General features: G+C 40.3%; 1 protein-coding gene across 1 annotated transcript in view; it reads right to left on the bottom strand.

The window, feature by feature from the left end:
* Positions 1–208: 208 nt before the first annotated feature.
* The window catches only part of TTC19 (tetratricopeptide repeat domain 19), a 28,848-nt gene continuing 1,474 nt past the window's right edge, over positions 209–27,582 (bottom strand). Inside the window, exons 3-10 of the mRNA XM_077892526.1 lie at positions 26,756–26,866; positions 26,255–26,293; positions 25,455–25,511; positions 25,034–25,095; positions 22,702–22,796; positions 3,630–3,784; positions 2,047–2,209; positions 209–1,565 (exon numbers count right to left, since the gene is read on the bottom strand). Coding sequence (XP_077748652.1) covers positions 1,432–1,565; positions 2,047–2,209; positions 3,630–3,784; positions 22,702–22,796; positions 25,034–25,095; positions 25,455–25,511; positions 26,255–26,293; positions 26,756–26,866 — 816 coding nt within the window. The 3' untranslated portion in view covers positions 209–1,431. The remainder of the gene's footprint in view (positions 1,566–2,046; positions 2,210–3,629; positions 3,785–22,701; positions 22,797–25,033; positions 25,096–25,454; positions 25,512–26,254; positions 26,294–26,755; positions 26,867–27,582) is intronic.

The raw sequence follows: 27,582 nt of genomic DNA, 5'->3' as shown, positions 1-27,582 counted from the left end.
GTCTTGATGAAAGGAGCTAGTTGGGTGGTAAGAGAGGAGCTTAGGCAGGAAGCAGGAAGAAACTTAGATCTGCAAAATATAAAATTCTAGTTTTCATCTAACCCCTGAGGATTTGGACCTCAAGGTTTCTAGCATTTTGGTTTTTTCTTAACTCTTTAGTAAGTTATTTCTTAGGAGGAGAAACTCAAAGATTACGGAATACATACAGTGTTGTTGTAGAGTCTCTAGTTTATTATGAAAGGATTCTTCCAGTATTTACACAGGAAACAAAAATATCTGTTTATCATTCCCACTCACACCCCCACCCCCGAAGGCTTACCAACAGTAATAGTGTTCCTTCACGGCACCTACAAAAATCGCCTCTCCCTTAGGCAAATGGCTCTTTGCAAGACTTCGGAGGTCAGAACATCCATTACCTAGCTTGTGTGCATATGCTTTATGCATCTGAGGCAGTGTGATAAGGCTCTTTCAACACAGTAGTCTATTCATTCAAGGTCATCTGACCAAATACACTCTCCCGAGACCCCGAGAGACCCTCACTGGTCCCTTCCTTTATAGATGAGAACAGAGACCCAAATGCAAACAGCCAGGACTAGGATCCAGATCAGTGATCCTTACTGTACCAGCATTACATATTGGAATTACCAGGGGTATCTTACACATTACACTTGTGAGGCCCTACCCTGAGACCGAAGGTGTCGGGGTGCAGCCTGGGCACGTGCACAGGACTCTGTTCAGGGACCCAGGCTGCAGAGGGAGTGGAGTGCTCCAACAGCACTGACCAGAGCTCATATCATTCCTTTTCCCCTCTTTTTCATAGTCCTATGTCACCAGATCTAAAAACATACAGTTCACTTTTATTTATAGTGAAATGGGTGTATTTTCAAGGGCCTAATTCCTACTTTAAGACTTCATGCTGGACGCTGGTACAAACCAAGACAATACTTTTGCTCTGTTACGCATTACATCCCACACTGGGCTTCATGAAATAGAGAAGAAAAAGAACTCACCATAATCCCTCTTTGCCATGAGACAGGTAGCTCTGCTCTGCCAGATATCGATAAAATGAAAAAGAGGGTAGCAAATCAACAGACCAAAATCAGAGGCTAGAGATGCCTGGCTGAATCCGCACACACCCACCCACAGAAAACTGGACTGTCTCCACCCCACTACACTGAGACCAGCACACACACGGCACCTCACTTGACATCTGTCCTTAGAAGTCGGAATCAGCCAGGGGTGAAAGTTGTTTTTCCATTAAAACGACAAAAGTGGCAGTGTACACAACTTGTCCTTCACCACAGCTAAGTTGACAAAACTTGAATATCAAGGAGAAAGGATTAAGCCATTGATTTGGGTGTCACTGAGACCAGAATTATCACTGTTGCTGAAAATTCCCTACAACAAAAAGGGATTTAGCACTTCATAAAATTAAGTTAAAGGTCTACTTTTTCTTGACAGCTCAGCCAACTCTTCCCTGATGTGCTGCATAGAAACCTCATCTCTTTTCAGCTCTGCTTGCTTCAGCGCTTCCTGGTAGATCTCCTTTGCTTGTGCATATCGTTCTAAAATAACCCAGAGAGAAGGGAGAACAGAGAGAAATGTAGGTTTTCAAAGTGATTCTGCAAGATTCTGCCGAGCAAACACTAGTGACAGTATGCGTTTAACCTGCTGTGTCCTTTTGAAGCGCTGGGCGGTCACTGCCTCATCTCACCCCCTTTTGACCAGCGGCTCAGGCTGCGAGCCGGCCCAGGCCTCGACCCAGTGAGTGGGGCCCCGCTCCATCGGCCAGGGACAGCACCAATGACACTTTCTCTAGCTTCCAGGGGGGTCACCGGCTAGTGCAGGGCCATAGGAGTTATGTGACTTGAACACAATGGTACTTCAACCAAACATACATCCTTTTGGGGGGGATGGTCAGCCAGCCTTTTAATTCTGAAGCTTCCTGACTGCCCCTCGGCCCTCCCTAGAACCACTTCACAGATTCGTACATCCAGTGACCCCCTTCCCTAAAGTCAAAGCAGTCTGGCTTCGGTGGCGCCCTACCTCTGTGCATCAGGATGGCGGCCAGGTTACTGAGCAGCATGTGCAGCTCGGGGTGCTCTATCTGCCTCGCCAGGTCGGACGCCTTCTGCACATAAACGCAGGCCTCATCGAAGCGGCCCTGTGCATCCAGGGTGGTAGCCAGGTCACTCATCAGCACGATGGTCTACACACAAGAGAAAAAACAGCCATTTAAAAAAAAATAGCAATGCAGATTCAACATTAACTTGGGAGTTTGGCAAACTGAATATATGCTTAAGATCTCATGTTTCCTAGCATTCCATAGAAGGTGAAGGGCTCAGCCTTTAACAAACTGCGTACGTTTATCATTCATATTACACAACAGACAGCATTAGTTCGACTCTTGAAAACGATACAAATCTAGAAACTAGGGAACAGGATATTACTTACTAATCTATTTATCAAATTCGAAGCACCAAAACCAACCAACCAACCAGCAAGAAGAAGCTATAACTGATCTCATTTAAAGTTCAGCAATCCCGAGAAGCCGGCCTCCAGCACATTATGTCATTCCTGTTGGTGACTCTGAGACTCATCGAGAAGAAGAAATATATATATTATTGATTTTATGAAGATTCCATTTAAGAGTTTTTAAAATGTTGATACTAAGGCAGACCCCACCTCATCCCCTTAAAGTCATGCCTTTTTAAGCCTCAGTTCTAGTATTTGTGATTAGAATTCCAGATTTATCTTCTTCTTCCTCAGTGACAGTCCCTGAAAGGGACTCTGTCACCTCCCCTGAGGATAGGAGAATTACAGCCCAAGGACTTGTCCTGCCCATCAACCCGGCCTTGGGACATGTTCAGTCAAGTTAAAATTTCTGTGTCCCATGCTGGGGGTACCAGGCAATCTCAGACAAGTGATCCGGTTCTCACCTCTAAGAACTTAGGGGAGAAGCACTAAGATTTCAGTTTAGTGCATTCAGTGTAGAATTCTAACAGCTCTGCACGGTGCGGTTCAATACTATGTCGGCAGTTCCAACTTTTCAGTGCAGTCCCTCTCTCCTTCTTCTCCCCCCCCCCCCGCCCCCGGCATTTTACCTGTGGGGTGAGGGAGGCAAGAACCTTCACATGGTAACCTGTTCCTCCTAAGATTCTGACTAAGATTCAGGATTGCAGAGCACTGTGCTGTGTACCCTGAGGGCCTGAAAGCACCAGTGCCCGGCTCACTCTACTGTTTGGAAAGGCTGCTCTGCTGTGTAAACCAATATGCCTGCAGAATGCTCTGGGCAGACCCAGTAATTGATGTGAGGTCTCAAATCCTTTAAAAGAAAAAAATTTTTTAAAAGAAATCTCTACGCACACACAATGTGGAACTCAAATTCTTGACTTCAAGATCAAGAGTCACACGCTCTCTTGGCTGAGCCTGCCAGGCGCCCCTCAAATCCTTTTTGAACCAAGGAGTTGGGGGTAGGAGAGTGGAGACAAGAAAAGGAACGGGCTGGGGCACAGAGGGAAACACCTAGGACCATTGCTGGAGATCTGTCCCCAGTGAGTGTGGCATTTCACACCTGGATATTCTGAAAGCTTTGTTTTCTGGTTCCTCTTGCTGCTCTTCTCCCTTACCTGTGGGTGTCTTTCTCCTAGCATTTCTTCAGAAATCTGCAGTGCTTTTTCATACATCCTCTGTGCCTGTGACGGCTGCTTGGAGAATAGAAGGTAGCGAGCATAGGTGTCTAAGCACATGCCCAGGAGGAGGTGGGTGCTGGCTTTCTCTTCCACTAAGAAGGAAATAAGAGCATTGCTGGCATATAAGCACAATACAGAAAGTGAGGCAAAGAACTGGCCAAGCTTCTTTAACCTCTTGCTTGTTACCAAGGCCCACAAAAATTTCAGTGTGTTGTGGTGGGGAGGGAGGACGTGTTTCCCCAAGAAGCAATTCTCAGACACCTGGTGTCTGAGAATTCATCAGACACAGTATCAGATACCACAGGTTAAGGGTTCAGTCCTACCAGACCACACCCCCTTCCTGCATCAGACACCAGTCACAAGCCCCGTGCTTCTGCCCACCAGAGAGCTACACACTGGAGTTGCCAGTACGACCGCCTCCAACTAAGGATGCCAACTGCACGTCCAGGTTATCACCTGTGCTTCTGACCAACTAGCTACAAATCAGAGGTTCCTGGGACTTCCTCCTTCGGTTATGTTCATTTGCTAGAGCAGCTCACAAAACTCAGAACATTTTACTTACTAGATTACTGTTTATTATACAAGGACATAACTCAGAAACAGCCAGATGGAAAAGATGCACAGTGCAAAGTACGTGGGAAGGGGCACAAAGCTTCTATGCCCTCTCTAAGAGCACCAACTGTCCCAGCACCTCCACACGTTCATCAACCCAGAATCTCTGAGCTCTGTCTGGGTTTGCATGGAGGCTCCATTACACAGTCATGATGATTAAATTACCGACCACTGGTGGTTGATTAAACCTACAGCCCCCACCAGGTCAGGGGTTGGGAATGAACATTCAATCCTCTAACTATAGGGCTGGACCTCTAGACACGCATCTTTTAGGTGATGTCCCAAAGTCTCATTAACATAACAAAAGACACCTTTTATCACTCAACACAAGAAATCCACCCATGGGTTTAGGGAGCCCTGAGCCAGAACTGGGCAAAGACCAAGTATATATGAGAAATAGATTTTGGTCATCTGAATGACCACATCTTAAAATCACGATATTGCAATATCCAATTAAATGACAAACTTTTCCTCACATTTTTCTTTTAAAGATTTTATTTTTTTGAAGTAATATCTGCACCAACATGGAGAACTTACAACCCCAAGATCAAGAGTTGCACGCTCTTACTGACTAGGCGAGCCAGGTGCCCTGCTTTCCCCCACATTTTAAGTGAGACTTTGAGTCCATACCTTAAGATACGAAGTATTATTTTTAAGTTGAAACTGTATTTAGCAGAAACAAGTAAGATAAATTCCAAGAATTAGTTAACAACCAAGAAAGTATAGGGCAAATGAAAGTGTTCTCAGGTGCATAAAGGGCAGTGTGGGAAGAGACCAGAAAACATTCAGAATCCTGAACTAGAAAGTCACAAGCCAACTGAAAGAACAGTTACTCCCATTTGGTGAAGAAGATGATTAAAGGCTGCAATGATATAGCAACTTTGGACAAATTACAACATTGACTACACAATGTCTGAAAAGGAACCAACTTAAAACACCTACTGCCACATGAAGCAGAGCATGCAGACCTCAAGAACAGGTATGAGAAGCAAGCCCACAAATAAAGACCCAAGAGAAAAGACACAAGTAACATGGACGCCGTGATGACCTAGACTGCAGGGAGATTCTGTGCCCGGCTCAGCTCAAAATGAACATTCACAAAAGTGTTTACCACAGATGAACTTAGGCAACCAAACCATGACACACCCGACTGATGATGATGTTTGGTTGGGTTTATCTGATGGCAAATTCACATGAAACACCTTTCCTTCCCTACCCTCAAAGTTTCAGGAAACGTACAAAAGGCAGACAGAATTTAAAGATGGTTATGGAATCAAGTAACAGGATGACCAATTATTGAAGAGAGTGTTTAAAAAAGGCCAAGCACATGGAGTGGGTGAAGACAGCTGTGGACACATCATCAGAGGGTAAAAGTTAAGAAACAATGCAAAGCAGAAATCCAAAGTGACTTGCTCTGACTTAATTATACACAAAAGATCTATAATCATCTAATAAAACCAAACTAGGGGCAGTTTTAAATAGACTGCCTTAAGAATATACTTTCAAAAAACACAAAAGTTATTTTCATAAATAACAAAAAGTATACATAAATTTATGGATAAATACAAAAAAGCAAAGAGAAGATGGCTCCAGCTACCTACTACACATAAAGATCCCACATCAGGAAGGAACACTGAAACCAAATATCTAACTATGAGCAAAAATGCTGAGCAAAAGCTTCTAGAATCGAGAAGCAGCTTAACATTAACAGTACTGCGAGATAATCTAATGGAAAAAAGGCAGCTGAAAATGAGAAGAATGAGACAAAACTATGTTCCTGTCAAGTACAAACAAAAGTTCGGGAAGTAATTTATAACAGTGAGAAGACTCAGAACTAAAATACATGTTCTTCAAGAACGTTTAAAGGCAAAGCCTGTTTGCCATATACCAAAAATATCACAAAACAATGTATAATTATTCCAACTCTGGAAATTCTATGCTTCAAAAATGACTTCTGACTCCTATTTCTGGGATTTCTATTAATTCTCTTCAAATATTTCTATATTTTAAAAAAAGTTCTTTTTACATTTTACGGTCAGAAAGTATGATAAAGTGACAGGTAATTCCAGTGGAAAACCATCACCACTGTGGTCAACAATGGAAATTAACCAGAACGGAAAAAAAGATGGTGAAGCTTTATAGAAGTAATTTATGAGGTAAAATTTTAGCCATAGTATTTTTTTCATTGTTAAAAAATGCATTTTAAATTCATATCACACTTTGTAGTATGAAAAATGAAAATAATTTCTGGAGAATCTACTTCTCTAAAAACAAGACTAAGGGAGAAACAAAAAAGGCTCCTTAATAAAACGTTTAGCATATGGCCAAGAGAGAACTTCACAGCTTTAATAAAGTACCAAAAGAATTCCTTTTCTAAGCAGTAACATTTAAAATATAGATTCTTGAAATATTACTATAAAAACTGCTAGAAATTAGACAAGAACAAATCAGATAGCCACTAACAACCGAGACATACACTGGGGTTGTTGTTCAGATAGAGCTTCCCCCAAAGTTTTATTTGAATCTGAAAAGGAAGTCATATTTAAGTAATTCGTTTTACAAGTTATTTCTAACCAGAGAAAAAGGTAAACTACCTCAAATCTGTCCATGAAAGAAACAAGATTCAGCACAGGAATTCTTACTCAAAATATCAGCAAATGGAATTGTCAAATGCACAAAGGAAATGAGCAAGCAACAATTTTTCCAGGAATATGAGAAAGGATGGATCATTGTATTTAATGTATCAATCTATCATATTAGGCTTATATAAACACAGACTAAAAGGAATGTGATAAGATATGGGTTCTGAATAGAGGCTTTTGGTTCTAGTAATAATGACTGGTGATCTGGAAATCCTCTGCTTTGAAAGTGAGATAAAGTCTATCCTTTAATGCACAGCTGAGCTCCCGAGAAGGAAATCCCAAGGGCTGAACAACAGCAGTAAGATAAAACCCAGAATAGAAAGCGGGGAGGACTTGACACCACAAAAGCCCAGTTTGTGTTGGTTTTGTGGGGTGGCCTGAGTGTCTCTGTGATCCAGAACTGAGTTCAACTTTTGCAAATCAGAGAATTGGATCTGAAGCTCCTTGCATAAACCAGAATGAGTGTCATAGGCTTTGTGTGCCGCCTGCCCATACCCTGTCCTCACCAGGAACCACAGGGAAGCTTGCATGGGCCGGACCGGGATCTAGAGGGGAGAAGGAGCACCATAGAAATCTCTAATCATAGGCCTAAGCCATATGGAGCTTGAGGTCTACGTTTAAGCATCTATTTCGGCTTGAACCTGAGTGCCTGGAATAAAAACATCCCCGAGTCTCATCTTCCAGCTAAAACCCTGCAACAAATGAATTTATCATCCAAACTAAGCGTGAAACTTCACAATAAAGGAGCATCAGCAGACAATAAAAAATGAGCCTTACCCTCAAGAATTTTAGATAATCAACTAATCCAAGACTATAAACTAAGTAGGTTTTTGAGTAATTCCTTATGTGTCCAGTATGGTCCACCTGAGAGCCTTGCACGTGTTCTTCCTTTGCCTAGAATTTTCTTCCTTTAGAGACTGCGGCATGGCTTATTCCCTCCCATTCTTCAGGCTTCTTAACAACGAGGCCTTCCTGGACCCCTGTATATGACACTGTACAGCCCCCTACACATTCCCTGTGCACACATCCCCTCACATACATGTCTCCATAGCACTTCATCATCTTTGTATATACTATCATTTATTGGATAGACAGTGTTTATTATGTGTTTCTCCTCCACTAGAAATTGAGCTCCACGAGGTAGCAATTGCCTTTTATTGACAGCTGTCTCTCAGTACCTAGTAACATGCCTGGCACATAACAGGCATCCAAAAAATATTTCTTGGAGGACTGGTTGAATGAATGCACAAATAAAAATCAATAATTAAAAACATAAAGGTACTGAACTAAAGATAGAAGAGATACAATGAAACCAAAAATTAACTGATTCTATCACATCCAAAGTTTAATCTCTATATATGAAATGCCCTCAAGTGAAAAGACGAACACAAAAAGATATGTAACCTACAAAATATAAATTTATGTATTTGGCTAAAATACATAAAGAACTCATAAATCATTTAAAAAAGACAACCCTTCAAAAAAGATACGCAAAGGATATAGAGAGACAATTTTCAGAGCAGGAAATCCAAATGGTCAATAATACATGAAAAGATGTTCTGATTCTCTGGCAATCAAAAAAAAACACTGAAACCACAATGAAATTCCATTTCACACCCACCAGATCATCAAAAAACAAAGTCCAACAACAACAAATATACAAAGCAACAACACAAACACACTGCTAGTGAAAATGTAAACTGGTAAAACCACATTGATAAGCAAACTGGTAATACCTAGCATACGCCCCCCAGCAATTCCACTCTTAGGTACATTCCGGAGAGAGTAGTTCCCATGCCTGCACAGAGACATGGGTTCAAGAAGGTTCAAGGGGCTATTATTTATTTCCCACAGTACAACATTCATCCGGTGGGATACTAGACCACAATTGGAGGGAATGGACCAATTAGGGCCATCACTAGAGCCTGTATCACTCCTTACCCTTTACCCCCTACCACAGTGGACCAATTAGAGGGAGTCACCCCTTCTTGACAGATACAACCCAGCAGACCTGTGGTTTGGCAAGGAAACAGACCTTTGTGAGAGGAAAACCGATGCATTAAGTATCAACATGGATAAATCTCAACAAAATAATGCTGAGTAAGAAACTGCAGAAACAAGTGTATAATAGGATACCATTCATATAAAGTTTGAAAACACACTGGGGCGCCTGCGTAGCTCAGTCAGTTAAACGTCTGCCTTCTGACTTTTGGGTTCTGGGATTTAGCCCCGAATTGTGCTCCCTGCTCGATGAGAGGGAGATGTGCTTCTCCCTCTCCCTCAGCGCCTGCTTCCCCCGACCTTGTGGTTCTCAAATAAATAAAATCTTTAAGAAAATTTAAAAACATACTAGCCTCACTTTATATTGTTTACTGATATATACAACTGTAATAAACAGGCCTAAGAATGATAAAGATCAAAACCAAATTAAAAGAACAAACAAAACCCACCAAAATCAGAATAGTATCTACACCAAGTGGGAGTACGCCTGGGATTAAACTTAGAAAAAAAAAAAAGAATTCTGAGCACATACGGTAAATACTTAAATTTGACAAAGTGAAGGGGGAAGGTATACAGTTATCTGTGAAAGTCACTACATTTCGTTTTTGTTTGAAATCTTTAAAAAAAAAAAAGCCACAGAACTTTTCTGAATGTTTAAGACAATAATATGGACTATAAACTGGAGAAATTTCCAAAATATAAAGAAGCTGAGGGAGAGAATAAATATAAAGAGAAGAGAGAGGCAGATATTTCAGTAACAGACACACCTGGATAAAAGACCACACTAAGTAGAAGCAATGTTCACAGAGATGTATTCAGAAGCTCACAAGACCTGAATCTCAGAAATGAAGGTTCATCACAGACCAAGCAACATTCAGAAAGAGATTAAGCCCCCTAACCTTATGCTAACAAAACCTCCCAACTCCTACAAAGCAATCCATCATGAACAAGCTATCCCCAAAAGAAGGCAAATAAGTTGTCTGCAAAATTTTCTGCAATAAATCCCAGTAAGTCTAAAATTGCGATCATAGAGAAAAAACAAGTAGAGAAAGGGAAAGGCAGAAGAATGCTTTACTGTACTCCTCTCATCTTACAGAAGCAACTGAGAGCCCTATGTACGCCATCCTTCCAAATTGTAAGCGGAAGGAAGTTTAGTGAGGAGAAAGTCTCTATGGCAGGAACAGAGAACAAAGCTAAAAAAATGGAACCATTTTTTAAAAAGATTTTATTTAATTAATTGAGAGAAAGCATGAGAGCATGAGCAGGGGAGGGGAGGGGCAGAGGAGAGGAAGTAGCAGGCTCCCCGCTGAGCAGGGAGCCCAACAGGGCCTAGATCCCAGGATTCCAGGATCTTAATCTGAGCTGAGGGCAGCGCTTAACTGACTGAGCCACCCAGGTGCCCCTGAAAGCATCTGTTTTTTACGTGTGAAAATTAGCCCAGGATCGAGTCCCACATCGGGCTCCCTGCATGGAGCCTGCTTCTCCCACTGCCTGTGTCTCTGCCTCTCTCTCTCTGTGTCTCTCATGAATAAATAAAAATAAAATCTCTTAAAAAAAATTTTTTTAATTAAAAACTAAACAAAAAAAAAAAAAAGAAAACAAAAATTAGACCAAACATCACTCTCAATGCTGATTTCAAACAGACTTTGAGATTTTGTATAACAAGACAATGATATTCAGATTAGGTTTAGATTGTCTAAACATAGACTCCTACAAAAGACACAAAAAAGAAAATGAGTTTTAAAAGTTTAATGGTAAGATAATCAATGTAAAACAAATTTGTGACCAAAGTATTGGGTTTTGTTTTAGAAAAACAAAACATTGTTTTCTAGTGCAGGGTAACTCACAATGACGATACGTATCTAGGACTGTTTAAACAGCATAAAAACATGTATGAAGAAAAAAAAATCACAAAGCCAAACTATCTTGTCTAGAATTAGACAAAATCAGCAAGGACACAGGACCTGAATAATACTTTAGGCCAACTGGATCTATCCAACATATATGGAACACTCCACCCAACAACAAAGGCATACACATTCTTCTCAAATGTACATGCAACAGTGTCTAGGACAAATCATACACTAGGACCATAAAACAAGTCTCAATACATGTAAAAGAACTGAAATCGGGGCATCTGGGCGGCTCAGTCGGCTTGAGCATCTACCTTTAGCTCAAGTCATGATCCCGGGACCCTGGGATCTCCCAGGTACAGCTCTCTGCTCAGCAGAGAGCCTGCTTCTCCCTCTCCCTCTCCCTCTGCCTTCCCCGACTCTGACAGAGTATGCTGTCACTCACTCTCTCAAATAAATAAAAAAATGTAAAACAAATAAATAAAAATAAAAGTACTGCAATCATTAAAAGTATTTTTCTAATCACAATGGGATGAGCTTAAAAATCAGCAAGACAAGGAAACACTGAAAATTTATACATATATGAAAATTAATCAACACGCTCCAAAATATCCCAAGGATCAAAGAAATCACAAAGAAAATGAGAAAATACTTTGAAATAAATGAAAACACAACATACCAAAATTTTCAGGATGCAGCTAAAATGAGAGGGAAATTTACAGTTGTAAATGTCCGTATCAGAAAAGAAAGATTTCAACCAACAACCTGATCTTCCACCAAACAAACATGAAAAGGAGCAAAACAAACCCAAACCAAGCAGGAGAGAGAAACCAGTCAGGAAGGTCCTACATAAATTGAGGGTAGTAAACACAATGTAAACAAATTTAACAAATCAATGAAGGCATCACATTCCAGCAAACTCTTGCAGAGTACTTAATGAGTGCTGGCCACAGTCCTGGAGCATCTAACTCCCCTAAGAACTCTACTAGGTAGACATAGGTTCTACTCTTATTCCTGTTCCATTCATGAGGAAACCAAGGAAAGAAGTTACACATCTTGTCTGCAGTCACACTGTAAGAAGTAAACGAGCCAGAATTCAAACTCAAACTCTGGACTTCCAACATTCATGACACCAAATACGTGACCAAAAATAGTTCCACTTCCCAGAAGTGTTTTGATTATTAAAACATGAAAATGAATGAAACTTTCAGCTCAAGGAAAGGAGAAAGCAATCAATGGGGGAAAAACAATCTCTTAAAGAGAGGAAATAAAGAACTGAGAAAGGAATATAACCTCAGAACAGAACACGGTCAGTTACACTTTAAAAATACAATTCCAGGGAAGCCTGGGTAGCTCCGCAGTTGAGCATCTGCCTTCAGCTCAGGGATGGAATCCCGTATCGGGTTTCCCGCAGGGAGCCTGCTTCTCCCTCTGCCTATGTCTCTGCCTCTCTCTGTGTGTCTTCATGAATAAATAAAATCTTTAAATAAATGAAAATAAAAATATAATTCCAGGGACGCCTGGGTGGCTCAATGGTTGAACGTCTGTCTGCCTTTGGCTCAGGGCGTGATTCTGGGGTCCTGGGATCAAGTCCTGAATCGGGATCCCCGCAGGGAGCCTGCTTCTCCCTTTTCTCATGACTCTGCTTCTCTCGGTCTCTCTCATGAATAAATAAATAAAATCTTAAAAAAAAATACAATTCCATAAAATTTCTTCTAGGAAAACACAGATCTCTCCCAATATTTTTTACTTGTGCATTCATTTATTCAAGATATTTACTTTTATCTTTTTTAAAGTAGGCTCCATGCCCAACATGGGGCTTGAACTCTCAACCCCAAGATCAAGAGTTGCATGCTCTGCCAACTGAGCCAGCCAGGCGCCTCCCCCCATTCAAGATATTAATGCTGTGTTCTTGGCACTGTCCTACATACTGAAATCAAATCAAGAAAACAGAAGAAATTTAAATATATGAGTAATCAAGGAAAGAAGAAAAAAAAAAAAAGTTGCCAGAGAAACACCTCTAAAGGAAATCTGGCCCATAAGGTTTCCCATCTCTCCCTCTCCTTGGGCCTCCCTCCTCCCTTGGACACTACAATATTTAAATTAGGCCAATTAACAACCCTACCACAGCCCCTACGTGTTCGGATCAAAGGAAGGCTCCTAGGTCTCTCATTTTAAATCAAATGTTATAAATCATTGAGCATCTCAAAAGCTGAAATAAGCTGAAGGCTAGGCCTCTTGCACCACTTAGCCAGTTGTGAATGCAAAGAAAAAGCTCTTAAAGGAAAGGAAGAGGGCTATTCCAGTGAAAACGTGGAGGAGAAGAAGGTAAAACCGCCTTATTGCTAATGTGCAGAAAGGTTTAGTGGTCTGGAGAGAAGGCCAAACTGGCCCCAATTCCCTGAAGCCAGAGCCTAACCCAGAGCCAGGCCCTGACTCCCTTCCCTTCTATGAAGGCTGAGAGGTGAGGAAACTGAAGGAGAAAAGTCTGAAGCTAGCAGTGGTTGGTTCCAGAGGTTTAAGGAAAGCTGTCTCCATAACACAAATGTGCAGAGTGAAGTAACAAATGCTGATGTAGAGCTGTAGCAAATTATCCAGAAGATTCTAGGTCTTCATTAAGATAATTAATTTATCCAGAAGATCCTAGATATTCATTAAGATAATTAATACACTACACTGAACAACTACACTACACTAAATAACAGATTTTCCATGTAGACCAAACAGCATTCTATTGGACAAAGATGGCATCCAGGACTTTCAGAGCTAGAGGGGAGCAGTCAATGCCTGGCTTCAAAGCCTCAAAGGACCGGCTGACTCCCTTGCTGGAGCTCATGCAGCTAGTGATTTTATGTTGAAGTCAATGCTCATTTACCACTCCCCAAATCCTAAAGCCCTTAACAATCATGTTAAATCTACTCTGCCTGTGTTCTATCAATGGAACAACAAAGCCTGGATGACACCATATCTGTTTATAACATAATTTATTGGATATCTTATATTCACTGTTGAGACCTACTGCTCAGAAAAAAAGATTCCTTTTAAAATATTCCTGCTCATTAACAATGCACCTGGGTCACCCAAGAGCTCTGACAGAGATGCACAGTGAGATTTATGTTGTTTTCAGGCCTAATACAACTTTCATTCTGCAGCCTATGGATCAAGGATTGATTTAAATTTTCCAGTCTTTTTATTTAAAAAATACATTTCAGGGGCCCTGAGTGGCTCAGTGGTTGAGCATCTGCTGTTGGCTCAGATCGTGATCCCGGGGCCCTAGAATTGAGTCCCCCATCAGGCTCTCTACAGAGAGCCTGCTTCTCCCTCTGCCTATATCTCTGCCTTTCTGTGTCTCTCATGAATATATATAAATAAATAAATAAATAAATAAATAAATAAATAAATAAATATCACAAAGCTATAGCTGCCACAGATAGGGATTCTGCTGATGGATTTGTGCAAAGTAAACTGAAACCCTTCTGGAAAGGATTCACCATTCTGGATGCCATTAAGAATTTTGTCATTCATGGGAAGAGGTCAAAATATCAACATGAACAGCAGTTTGGAAGAACTTAATTCCAACCCTATGGATGACTTCAAGGGGTTTAAGAGTTCTGTGGAGGAAGTAACTAAACATGTGATAGAAATAGCAAGAGAACTAGAAGCAGAGGTGGAGCCTGAGGGACATGCACCTGGGTGGTGTAGTCAGTTAAGCCTCCGACTCTTGATTTCTGCTCAGGTTGTGATCTCAGAATCATGAGATGGAATCCTTAATCGGACTCCACACTCAGCTTTGGAGTCCACTTGAGATTCTTTCCCTCTGGCCCTCCCCCTATGTGTTCTCTCTTTCTCTCAAATTAATTAATTAAGTCTTTTTTTTTTTTTTTTAATCTTATGGGGTGCCTGGGTGGCTCAGTGGTTGAGCATCTGCCCCATGACAGGTTGCCTGCTCAGCAGGGAGTTGGTTTCTCTCTCTCTCTCCCTCTGTCCCTCCCCACTGATCGTTCTAATAAATAATAAAATCTTACCAAAAAAAGAAAAAAAAAAAAGTAGAGCCTGAAAAGTGACTGAATGGGTGCAATCTCATGATACGACTTGAATGGACAAAGAGCTGCTTCCTATGAATAAGCAAAGAAAGTGGTTTCTTAAGATGGAATCCATTCCGGGTAAAGATGCTGTGAAAATTCTTGAAATGAAAAAAAAAAAAAAGAAAGAAAAGAAAATTCTTGAAATGACAACAAAGGATTCTGAATATTACATTAACTTGGTGCAGTAGCAGCAGGGTTTGAGAGGATTGACTCTAATTTCAAAGAAGTTCTACTGGGGCTAAAATGCTATCAAACAGCATCTCATGCTACAGGGAAATTGTTCGTGAAAGGAATAGTCAACCAATGCAGCAAACTTCATTATCTTATTTTTAAAAATTGCCACCATAACCCTAACCTTCAGTGACCACCACTCTGATCCATCAGCAGCCATCAACACTAAGGCAAGACCCTCCATCACCAAAAAGATGATGACTCCCTGAAAGTTTAGATGACAGTTAACAGTTTTTAGCAATAAAGTATTTTTTCAATTAGGATATGTACATTTTTTAAGGGTATGTACATTTTTTAAACATAATGCTACTGCACATTGTAAATGTAAGGTTTTATATGCACTAGGAAACAAATTAATTTGACCCACTGTATTCAATATTCACTTAATTGCAGTGGTCTGGAACTAAACCCATGAGACCTCTGAGGTGTGCCTGTGTTGCAAAGATAGTGTAGTTGAGTGACTACTCTTGCTAGCAGAGCTGTTGTCTGTTCTAGCATGCACACCTTTTTTCACATGATTCAAGCAAAGAGGAATGAATCTCATCCTCTGTTAAGAATGGATCCTCGTCGGTTTTAGAAAGTCATGCTAATCTCACTTCTTCTGTCAAGGCCTGGGTTAGAAATGCCATGTAACCAAATTCCAATGTAACCAATGAGAAGTAAGGATAAATCTACATGGTAACTTGTAGTAAAGATTACCTTGATTCTAAGAAAAACACCAAAGAAGTTTCCTCTTCCTCTGCACATTGCCATTTCTGGATGAGATTTCTGGAACCTAATACAGTCACTTTTCAACCATAAGGGGAGTACAAAGAGAAAGCCTAAACACATGGAGAATGCCAATGAGGAAGGATGGACAGAATCTCCTCCTTCAGGATTTCCATGAGCCAAGTGTCGAGTAACTCAACAGCCTGCCCCTTTTCACTAAACTGCCAGTTACATGAGATAGTAAGTGCCCCTACTGCTTAACTCAATTGAATTTTTTTGCTACTTGCAGCGACATGCTAACTTGTTCAGATGGCAATCTCCCAAATTCATTTAAAAATATAATGTAAATCTCAGGCACTTGGCCTCTCCTCTCAAATAAAGAAAATCTTTAAATAAAAGATAAAAAAACCATAATGCAAATCTAATAACTCAGTCTCAAAGCACTTTGGGGATTTGACAAAATGATCTAAAATTCATGTAAAAATTGAGTGAAAATAAAATGGGAGGGAATTTTACAAAAGAAGCATGTGCGAAATCTGTTTACTATATAACTCAAATGTATGCCACCATATAATTCAAACAACGCATACTGTTATAAGAGCCAACAGATGAATGAATCGAATGGAAAACCTCAAAACACAAGCGTACACTAATTTATAGTAAGCATGTAACACTGAGAGATGATCATCTTTAAGAAAGTAGTCACCAATATCACACCAAAATAAACCTCAGATGTGTTAAAAAGTTATGTTAACAGTTTAGAAATAGGGCAGCCCAGGTGGCTCAGTGGTTTGGCGCCGCCTTCAGCCCAGGGTGTGATCCTGGAGACCCGGGATCGAGTCCCACAACAGGCTCCCTGCATGGAGCCTGCTCCTCCCTCTGCCTGTGTCTCTGCCTCTCTCTGTGTGTCTCTCATGAATAAATAAATAAAATCTTAAAAAAAAAAAAAAAAAAAACAGTTTAGAAGTAAGGAAAAAGCAACTTTAAAGATCTGAATATTTATCTGGTTTCAAAGTTGAAAAATACCGAAGGGTTAAGCTCCGAAAGCAGGAACTTCTGCCTCACTTGCCTCTATTCAAATCCTAGAAAACCTGGCATATAGAATAAGCTATTCTAAGTAAGTCTAGATAGTTATTAGAATTAATAAAAGCAAAGGAAATATACAAAAACAAACTCAGATCTAACTCCAAAAAGATTAAAGGAAAGTAAGTGCAAGTCATACTGTGTGATTCATTTATATCAATTTTAATTTTTTTTAAAGATTTATTTATGTATTTTAGAGATAGTGCACATATGTGTGCAGAAGGGGCAGAGGAAGAGGGAGAGAGAGAACCTCCAGCAGATACCCCAACTGAGCGCAGAGTCCGACATGGGGCTCCAATCCCAGGACCCTGATATCATGACCTGAGCTGAAACCAAGAGTCAGCCACTTAACCAACTATATGCCACCCAGGCATCCCCATTTATATAAATCTTAAAAAGAAACCTGCACAAACTACCCAAGATTGAGTAGTACATTGTCTCTGGGGTGGGAAGGGGAATGGGACAGGGGCAAGACACACACAGGCTGCAAAGGTATTGTTGGATTATTGCCTGTTCTTCTCATTATTCTTTAAACTATACAAATTTTAGTTTCACGTTTCTTTTTAATTAAAATAAACAAATAAAAATACTCAAAACTCTGAACTCTATAGATGAGTAAGGGAACAGAAAAAACTCGACAGGACAGAGTTACTATCCTTAATAGGGATGTGTGGGTGGCTCAGTGGTTGAGCATCTGCCTTTGGCTCAGGGTGTGATCCTGGGGTCCTGGGATCGAGTCCCACATTGGGCTCCCTATTGGGAGCCTGTTTCTCCCCCTGCCTATGTCTCTGCCTCTCTCTCTCTCATAAATAAATAAATACACTAAAAACAAAAACAAACAAACAAAAAAAACAGAACAGCACCAATAAATGATCAACCTTATCAAAGAAATGCTAGTTAAGACATCACTGCCATATGACCAATCTGGCAGAGGTTATAAAAATCAATGAGTTTTGGGGAGAAGGGGCATACTGCCTTATCACAATAATGAAAACTAACAATGGTTAACACTGGAGTAGCTACTCTGTACTAGGCATTGTTCTAAGTGCTTTATGGATATTAACTCTCAATCTTCCTACCAGTCCTACAAGAGGGTATAACTCTTATTCCCATTCTGAGGATCAAAAGCACATAAAGATTAATTAATTTGGCCAAAGTCACAAAGCACATAAATTAGTAGAACCAGAAAATGTAAATTAGCACAGTCCTTTTGAGGGCAATTTTGTGATATTCATCAACAGCCTTAAAAAGTGCTGCTTTTGACCTGGAATTTCAGTGCTAAGATACTATCCCAAAGAAAGAGATCTGGACCCCACCTATGTCGTCACAGAAGACGTCACTTCCATGCAGACAGACCATTATGGACTGAACACATGCGCTTATCTCTACTCCCTCCCAAAATATCACTAAAATCAAAGTTAAAGGACAAAACGGAGAGCTACAAGGAAAAAAAAAAAAAAGAATCAAGGGAGAGGACAAAGATCAAAAACTGTGGGAGCTGACAAGCAGAGAAAAAGGCAGTCAATGACTAGGCACGGGACAGGAAGGTAAGCGCTGAAGGCTGCAGACATCTATACCAGGGAGCAGCAAGCAGACAGGCACCCAGAGCTCCAGGATAGCTTCAGAACAAAGAAGAGCAAGTACTACAGTTAATAGAATTGGTCATACACATAAAAAGCAAGCATCAAAAACACCTTGTTAACTACTGACTTCAGAGTAAATACAAAATTTTATGCAAATGCAATCACACAATCATGTTACTTGGCTCAACAACTAACACTATTGGTAATATTCATAGTAACACAGACACAACCAAAACTGCACTAAATGTTCACTTTTTTGTAAATTAGCATATTTTAAACATAAGAATTTTGTTCTTTAGAAATATGAAAGAAAATACCAGAAGAAATTGGTTAAGAGTTGAAAAGGACTCAAGGAAGACATGTGGCAAAGAAATGATATTTTTATATTTTTAAAGATTTTATTTCTTTATTTGAGAGAGAGAAAGAGTACAAGCAGGAGTGGCAAGCAGATGGAGAGGGAGAAGCAGACTCCTCACTGGGCAGGGAGCTCCATGTGGAACTCGATCCCAGGACCCTGGGACCCTGACCTGAGCGGAAGGCAGATGCTGAACCAATTGAGTCACCCAGGTGCCCAAAGAAATGCTATTTTTAAATTAACTTTTATAACATTCTTTGACTTCTTATACTACGTAAGAAAATAATTTTTTAAAAATTTTGCTCCAAAAACAGAATACTCCGAAAAACACAAGACCTACATCCCCATAAATCTACCAACCTGAGATAATCACTATCTATATTTTAGTATCATTCAGCCCTGTTCTATGCTTATATTTAATCTACATATTCAAGAAAACTAAACCATACTGTTTAGTAATCTGCTATTTTCACTTAATTTTTATGGGCATTTCCTCAGTAATTAACACAAGGAACCAAATGAGTACCCTAGACCTAGTTTTTACATGACCAGAAGTAACACACTTTGGGGATAGAGTTAGTCATGTCAATTAGGAGCAAATGAATTCAATAATGGATTTAATTTGCTTAAAACTGAGGGGAGGGGCACCTGGATGTCACAGTTGGTTAAGCATCAGATTCTTGGCTCAGGTCATGGTCTCAGGGTTGTGAGATCGGCCCATGTTGAGCTCTGCACTAGGCGTGGAGAGATTCTCTCTCCCTCTCCTCCTGCCCACTGCCCCTGCTCGCATGTGTGTGCACACTCACTCTCAATCTCTAAAAGAAATCTTAAAAAATAATTAACATGAAATTGAGTGGGAATATATTTCTTCAGAAAAAATAAGATAAAGCAAAATGTAATACATTTTTCTGTATTATGTAACCAGTAAAATGAAAAAAAAAAAAAAAAAAAAACAATGTTTATGATAGAAATTAGTCTGCACTCTCCAACAAGAGCTCCTTTGCCTGGAAAAAGGTGTTTTCAAAATAATTACTAAATTCTAAAAAAAAAGCATATACAATTACAGTCCCTAATTTATTTCTTAAAATGTAAACAGCATAGGGGGAAAATAAGCTTATAAAGACATACACCAAAAAATCAACAGTAAATTCTTTCTCAATACTATTTTAGATGATCTTTATTATTTTCTTCCTAATGCTTTTCTAAATTTCCCTAATTGCACTGGTATTACTTTTGGAGTCAGAAACTTTTAAACTGTCTAGAGTCAATGCTACAAAATGAAACATAGCAAGGATGTGGATAATTCAAAAGTGACTTATGTGATAGCTAGACTTGTTACATCTCTTGTGACTTCCCTCAAAACATTTCCACACAGCACTGAATCTCTACTTGGTGCTGGTTTGCTCCTCTGTTCTTACAGTCAACAATTCCTGAGCCTCCATCATGTGGCAGGCACTGCTCTAGTACCAAGAATTAAGCAGTGAATGAAACAGATGAAATCTCTACCCTTCTTTGATAGGGAAGACAAATACTAAAAACATTTGTCTTTATTTTCTGCTATTTTTGTAGCAGAAAATACATGTTTAATGGTCATACAAATATGAGCACACAATACACACACTCCTAATTCTCAACTATGAGGAAGGAAAGTAAAGGCTAGGTAGGAAAAGATCATTGTTTCAGTCACGGTAGACCTTGTGAGGAAGTGAGCAGAGAACTGAATGGAGAGAGCTGGCCACACAAGGATATAGGAAAACAGGCTAGGAAGATGGCAATAAGGTTATACAGAACAGCAGGGAAAAGACCAGGGTGGTCAAAGTGGAATGAGCAAGGGGAGAGCAGTAGACGATGTGGAAACAGGCAGGGGTCAAATTATGGCCTTACAGGTCCACAAGGGGTCCTGAAATTTATTCTTAAAGTGATACAAAGGCACTCAGTTTTAAAAGACCATTCTGCCTGCTGCATGAATAACAGACCATGTGCAGGAAAGCAGGAAAACTATTGAGACTCTTACAGGTGTTCGGGCAAGAGAAAATGGCCTGGACCAAAGCCCAGAGATGTGGTCTGACGTGGATATACCTTGACAGATGATTCAATATGACTTGATGAATTACCATCAGGAATGAGGAAGGAATCACAGGTAATTCACAGGTTCTTGGCTAAAACAACTGAGTGAATGGTGGTGCCATTTTCTGACTGGGCTGACAGAGAAGCAAGTTTCTGAGTGGCAGAAATCAAGAGACCTGGGGCGCCTGAGTAGCTCAGTTGGTTAGGTGTCCAACTCTTGGTGTTGGCTCAGGTCATGATCTTAGGTACATGAGACAGAACCCCATGTCAGGCTATGTGCTCAGCTTGGGGTCTGCTTGGGATTCTCTCTCTCCCTCTGCCTCTCCCACTGCTTGTGCTCTCTCTCTCCAAAATAGAGACCCAGTTCAGACATGCTAAGTGTGAAATGACCACTAGACATTCAGGTCAAGATGTCAGGTAAACCATCTTACCCGGTTTATGTCTGTAGTCCATGTGTAAATTGGGGATGAAGATGTGTAACTGATATTTAAAGGTATGGGACTAAATGTTATCTCCTAGGGTGTGAGCCCCAAGGTCTGCTAACTTTAGAGTTTGCAAAGGGGAAGGTGAGTGACCAGTGAGGTGTCCCAAAAGCCAAGTGAATAAAGTATTTCCAGCACCTGGGTCAGAGCTGCTAGTAAACAGAATAGGTAAGATAAGGATTGGGAGCCTGTGACCTGATAAAGGGGGATTCAGCAGAGTGATGGAAGAAAAAAATCAGTTTATGTTCAGGAGAGAACTGAAAGAGGGATACATGGGTAGCACAGTAGGTAGACTCTTGGTTTCAGCCCAGGTCATGATCTCAGGGTCATGAGATCAAGCCCTGTGCTGGGCTCTGTGCTCAGTGCTGAGTCTATTTGAGACTCTCTCTCTCTAAAATAAATTAAAAAAAAAAAAAAAAAAAAGAACAGAGACAGAGAACTGGAAAACAACAGAGTACAGTTAACTCTTTCAAGTCATATGTATTGCTGGGATGCCTCAGTGGCTCAGTGGCTAGGCATCTGCCTTCAGTCCAGGGTGTGGTCCCAGAGTCCCGGAGTCCCAGGATTGAGTCCCATATCGGGCTCCCAGTGGGGAGCTTGCTTCTTCCTCTACTTGTGTCTCTGCCTCTCTCTCTGTGTCTCTCATGAATAAATAAAATCTTAAAAGAAAAAAAAAAGTTTTATGTATTGCTTTAAGGACAAGAGCTGACCACTGTTTCTCTAGCATCTTGCTAGCTCTCGGCACAGAGCACATGTGAAGTAAATATCACCAAATGAATGTTGAAACTGAAAATTCCCAATATTTCAAACCATATTAAGAAACCTGAATGCATGAGAGCTAGAGAGCTTCCCGACTACCCTACTCTGTTCCTAACATCATTATGTTCTTTCCTCCAAAGTGAGGATCAACTATAAAAACCTGAGTTTCTCTTCACATTTTATAACTTGGTACATATCTGGAACCAAAAGGTAATTAAATAGCATTGTGACTGGTAGCTGAACCAAGAGAAAAGAAAAAGACCTTCCCTTTCTGCTCCCCAATTTTCTAGAGGTTATATATAATAAAAGTCAACAAGTAAATTACAAACATGTCACCAAAGGGTTAAAAAAGGCAAACAGTGGTCAAGTTACATAAACAAAACATCTTAGCCCAAACCTTCTACTGAGATCTTAAGAACAGCCACATAATTCCCCCAAATAGATAACTTGCCCTCCCCCAATTCAGGTACCTTTCCCTTTATCACAGTGTTAACAGTGAAGCTCTGTGGCAAAATGGCAATGTCCAGAAAACAGTCAGGTTTCCCTACCTGACAAAATGTCTTCTGCTAATTCCTTTTCTCTTTCAATTTTTTCCTCTAGAGTTGAAATGCAGAATTCATAGCCAGCAAGAGCAAATTCCTGTCTGTAAAGCAAAGATCAGCAATCGGCTGTTCACCTTTTCACAAACTCCTCTTTTATTCGCATTTTCCCAGCTGGGTTTGAGCATTATCAACACAAAAAGTATAAGATGGGAAGAAGGAATGTTGCTTAAAGTTTCTAAGGAGTATCAATCTGCCATTTTGCAGAAGTTTTCTTTAGCCACCCATTTAACCTAATCTAAGACATAAAAAGCTAAGAATGCTGATGTAATCTTTAAAAATGGCAAAACCAGTAGCTTCCAGCATCTCCCACTAATGGTTTCCAGTGAGTCAGTTTCTCCATTTAGGAAAGCCTTACACCTGCTCAAAGTATTACTAATATGAACAGAGGCTAAGGCCACCTGTACTAAAGATGCTAACTACTGACCTTGGTGCAATTTCTAGAGTGGCTGGTTAGCTTTGTTTATTAGTTTTCCAACCTGTAAATCTTTAATCAAAGCTTCTTTTACATAAATGGAATTCCTGGCTATGGCACTAGAGGCATTTAGCCTGACTCTAGCCCAGGACCCTCAATCAAATGAAGAGGACAACCAAACATCAGGCAGACGGACTCTGGAGAAAAGAAGTGTCAACTGCTGGTTTCTATAAAGAGATGCACAGACGGGACAGAAATTCTTTCTTTATCCAGAAGCTCAGCCCTGGTTCTTCTCCTCTGTTTTGGCTCTAGTTTCTTAGCAGAAATGACACTACAAAGCTCATCCCTCCCCTAGTGTTTTGCCAGGGGAGATGACTCCACTCTTATACTCTGTTCTCCGAACAGAAGCTTCTCTAGACCTAAACTTTGACAGGAGGGACCCTATCCATCCAGGACATGGAATTGGGGGAGGTTGCCCACTAGATGCTTCTAGTCAGAGCAAAATGTCCATAAATAATTCCCTACGAATATCAGCCTTCTTCAGCCCCCAGTCTAGTTACACATTAATTGTCTCATGCTTCACTTAATAAAACTCAATGGAAAAATACTTTTGAGAAGAGTAGAGTAACTAACAGGCTAATTAACAGGGCTACTACATAGGCTTTCACCTGTATGAGACCATGAATTTGTCTTAACTCTCCACTGTGATTAGCTTTGGGCTTCTTTTTATCCTAGAAGTTCATAGCCCGTCGACATCCAGTTGTTTGTCACCCCTCCAAGAGACTGATCCCAGCTGCAATGCTCCCCAGCACAGGCCAACCTTAATACTCCTCAAAAGACTTGAACTCAAAGGCCCTCAGAAGCTCGAGCCCATCCAGTGTCCAACCAAATGCAGGCAACAAGCAGGTTCTGCTGAAAATGAAGAGCTGGTGACTAGGGCAGCAGGGACCAGTGCCAGGGGCCCTGGCCTTAACGAGCACTCTTGTTACAGCATTAGGTTTGATGTCATTCCAAACCTCTGGTACCCAACTACCATAGTAACTGAAAACCTAAGGAAAAGCTACTCTTATGTCTTCCCTTAAATGCACTCCAAAATACGTAACTCTCTGGGAGTTCTCTTACATCCTACATCTCTTACAAAGTTTCTTCTTTGAACTCCACCTAGAGAGAATGAAAGGCACCAGGCCTCACTCATCAGTGTTCCTGGGACCTTTAGCACACGACCAAATTACCTTCTAAAGCTTTTCCTATGTAGCAGGAAGATTCTTTCTTGTTTAAAGATATTTGGACTCAATTTAATGCTTTTAAATTAACCCCAATTTCCTATCCTATTTATCCAGAGCTCACTCTTCTTAAAACTTGCTACCTGATCACCTTTACATGCTTTAAAAACACTGCCTACTGGACTTGCCACTAAGACACTCCCATACCAACTCCCTCATCACTCAACTAACTACGCATCTAACTTCCTGGTTTATTGATCCATTTACCAAAAATGGTTCCTTCCAAGTACTTTTCCCCAACAGCTTTTATACTGTTCTCCCCTCTCCTAGGAGGAGTTAAGGTTCTAACTTCCCTTCTCACTTCAAATAGGAACAGAAAACTTGATTAGCTTTATCACAGTGTAGCCAGATGTGACAGGGCTGTATGCCCCACTCAGCAGGCTACTAGAAACAGTGGGGTAAAACTAGAAGACTAAAGATTTCGAAGATGAGGGAGGGAACATGCTCAGTGCCACATTCAGTTTTTCTGAGACCCAGATGATTAGAAGCTAAATGAAAACTATGTAACATTCCAGGGTTAAAGTTATCTGCCCACAGCCCAACTCCCTGGGCGCTGCCACACCTAGATTCCAACTATACTTACCTATTTTGAGCAGCATAGATACTGGCCAGCTTTAGAGAGATTTCAATGATTGCATTGTCCTCCTGTTGGGAGAAAGGAAATGAAGAAAATTCACAAGTCAATTTCCTAACAGATTATTTCTGATCAACATATAGACTGACTTGGCCTAAAAGCAAGTCTTTCTCCTTTTGGAGGAATTAGGCAACTGAATCCCTCAACAATCATGTTTTCACATGAAAGATTACTCGTTGTTACACAGTTCATTTTTTTTTTTATTTTTTTTATTTTTATTTTTATTTTTTTTTTACACAGTTCTGAGGGGAAAAATAATCTACCTTTTTTTTGCCATAGCACATGTTGGGGGCTGGGTGGAGTTTTTAGGAAGCAAAAACTATTTTGAAAACTGCTTCAGCTAGGGCCCAATCCCAGGCAATGTCCTCACCTGTTGCATGCCCCCTCCAAGCAGGTAACTCATTGTTGCTTTAAAAAGTTTTTCCGCCTGAAAGCATAAGGAAAAGATTTTTCTTTTACTTGGGCCCTATCATCTATAGGATCCTGGATTCTAAATACTAGTCTGATGCATTACTCACTTGTAAAAGACAACACACACACACACACACACTCATATACAGAGAAAAATATCCTTGAGATGGGAAAACAGACAAAATTACCAGGACCCCATCCTCTAGGGACCTTAAAAACTCTTCTGTGATGAGTACAAACCAACTTCAGAAATTAACTTGTCATCTAAACCTATTGTGGCAGAGACTGCAAACTAACCCCTAATTATTCACTCTCCTTTTAGTCACAAAATCTCCTCAGTTTTTAACAGGTCTGCCTCCTTTACACTTAGGTATAGTCATATGATGTTTTGACCAAGAGATGCAGATAGAAGGAACATGAACAATCTTTAAATCCTATTTTATAAGGAAGCTGCCTGCCCCTTCCGTCCTCTTCTTCCCTTCCTGGAGACTGGAGGTGAGCCAGCTTACCTATGCAGATGACAACAGATCTTAAAAGGAACTCAGGCATGTGCACCACTTCATGGAGCAAAGGTACCTACCCTTCTTCAGTGCAGAGGTACCTCTAGAATAATGCATTAAGAGAAATATACCCTCTTGTTTGAATCACTCTGTTTTAAGGTCTCTTTATTACAGCATTGCCTATACCCTTTCTAATAGAGTTCCCTTGAAGCCAGTCCTTCACAAATTCAAAATACCACAAAGTGATTTACTTACTTACATTTTCAAGCTGACCCCGTATAAATGCTAAGTTGGCCATCTGAAAGCAAATTACAAATTGCTTTTTAGTTTAGAGCACTGCGTTCTACTTATTTCAAAACCTTTAAGTTAATGACTCCCTTTTGCTTTTACCCTCTAAACAAAAAAATACTTCAAAGAGAAAGGTTTGTCACTAATTTGCTAAAATCAAAGTATAGCAATAGCATGAGCGTCAACAGCTGCACAATCTTGCTGATGACAAACCAAATGTAGATCTGTTCATCACTGAAAAAACAAATACTAATATTTATTTTGGGTCTAAGATTTAGACTTCATATAGCGCAGGGTAATAAAATTTTAGTACTCAAGGGTAACTGAAAACTAAAAAAAATTGAAACCAAGAGAAAACTTAGTAAAAACAAAAACCAAAGAGCTTTACAACATCCTGAAGGTTAGGAGTGTAAAAGAGCTATCTTGCATCCACCCTTCATCATCAGTGGCTCAGACTGGTTAGAAGAGTTACCAAATCATAAGTGTAAGTGATGGCCTTCCTGTTATCGCTCTGATAGGCAAGACGAAGAGCGTCATGTAAAATTAACTCAGCCTCTTCTGGCTCATCTTTCATGATGCTCAACTGAAAAGAGAAAACAAAGAAAACAACAGAAAATGAAATGTAAAGAAAGCAGATGTATGTGCTACCTGAAGTGGATATGGCCATACATCCCAACACACAGAAGACAGCTAGCTATTCATTTGTCAAGTATTTACTGAAATCCAACTATGTACCAGGCTTTAAGTCTACAACAGTGATGGGAGGGTCAGCTTCCCTTGCAGCTATGTGTAGACACACAAAGTTTTTGCCAAAAGATGCAGACACTGGGAACTTGAGCAATTTTTGCATCTTATTTTATAAGGAAGCTGCTTGCCCTACATCTTCTTTTTCCCTTCCTACAGGCTGGGAGTAATCCTGGAGAATAAATAAACTTAATGATAAAAACCCTGAAGAAAAGTAATAGGGAGGAATAATAAAGGAGTCCCCTCTAACTGGGAGTGCAGAAGCCTTTGGAGAAAGTGACAGTTAAACCAAGGAAAGAAGGATGAGAGTCATCCAGGAATTATGGGGAAAGAAGACCCAGAGAGTAGAGGATGAACTGAATCCCTACAGGCTAAAGAGAATGGCCTTCAAAAATCAATCAAGGAAACACAAGTGGAGATGGTGAGCCAGAGGATTATTTCCAAATGGGTGGGCAAGGCACAATGGCATAGGTTATACAGGGTGTTGCAGGCCATGGTAAGGAGTTTGGATTCTATCATAAATACAGTGGGAAGTCATTCAAAATATTTAGGCAA

The sequence above is a fragment of the Canis aureus genome, chromosome 3, assembly GCF_053574225.1.
Source record: "Canis aureus isolate CA01 chromosome 3, VMU_Caureus_v.1.0, whole genome shotgun sequence".
NCBI lineage: Eukaryota > Metazoa > Chordata > Mammalia > Carnivora > Canidae > Canis > Canis aureus.
This window is presented reverse-complemented; position numbering and strand designations above follow the sequence as displayed.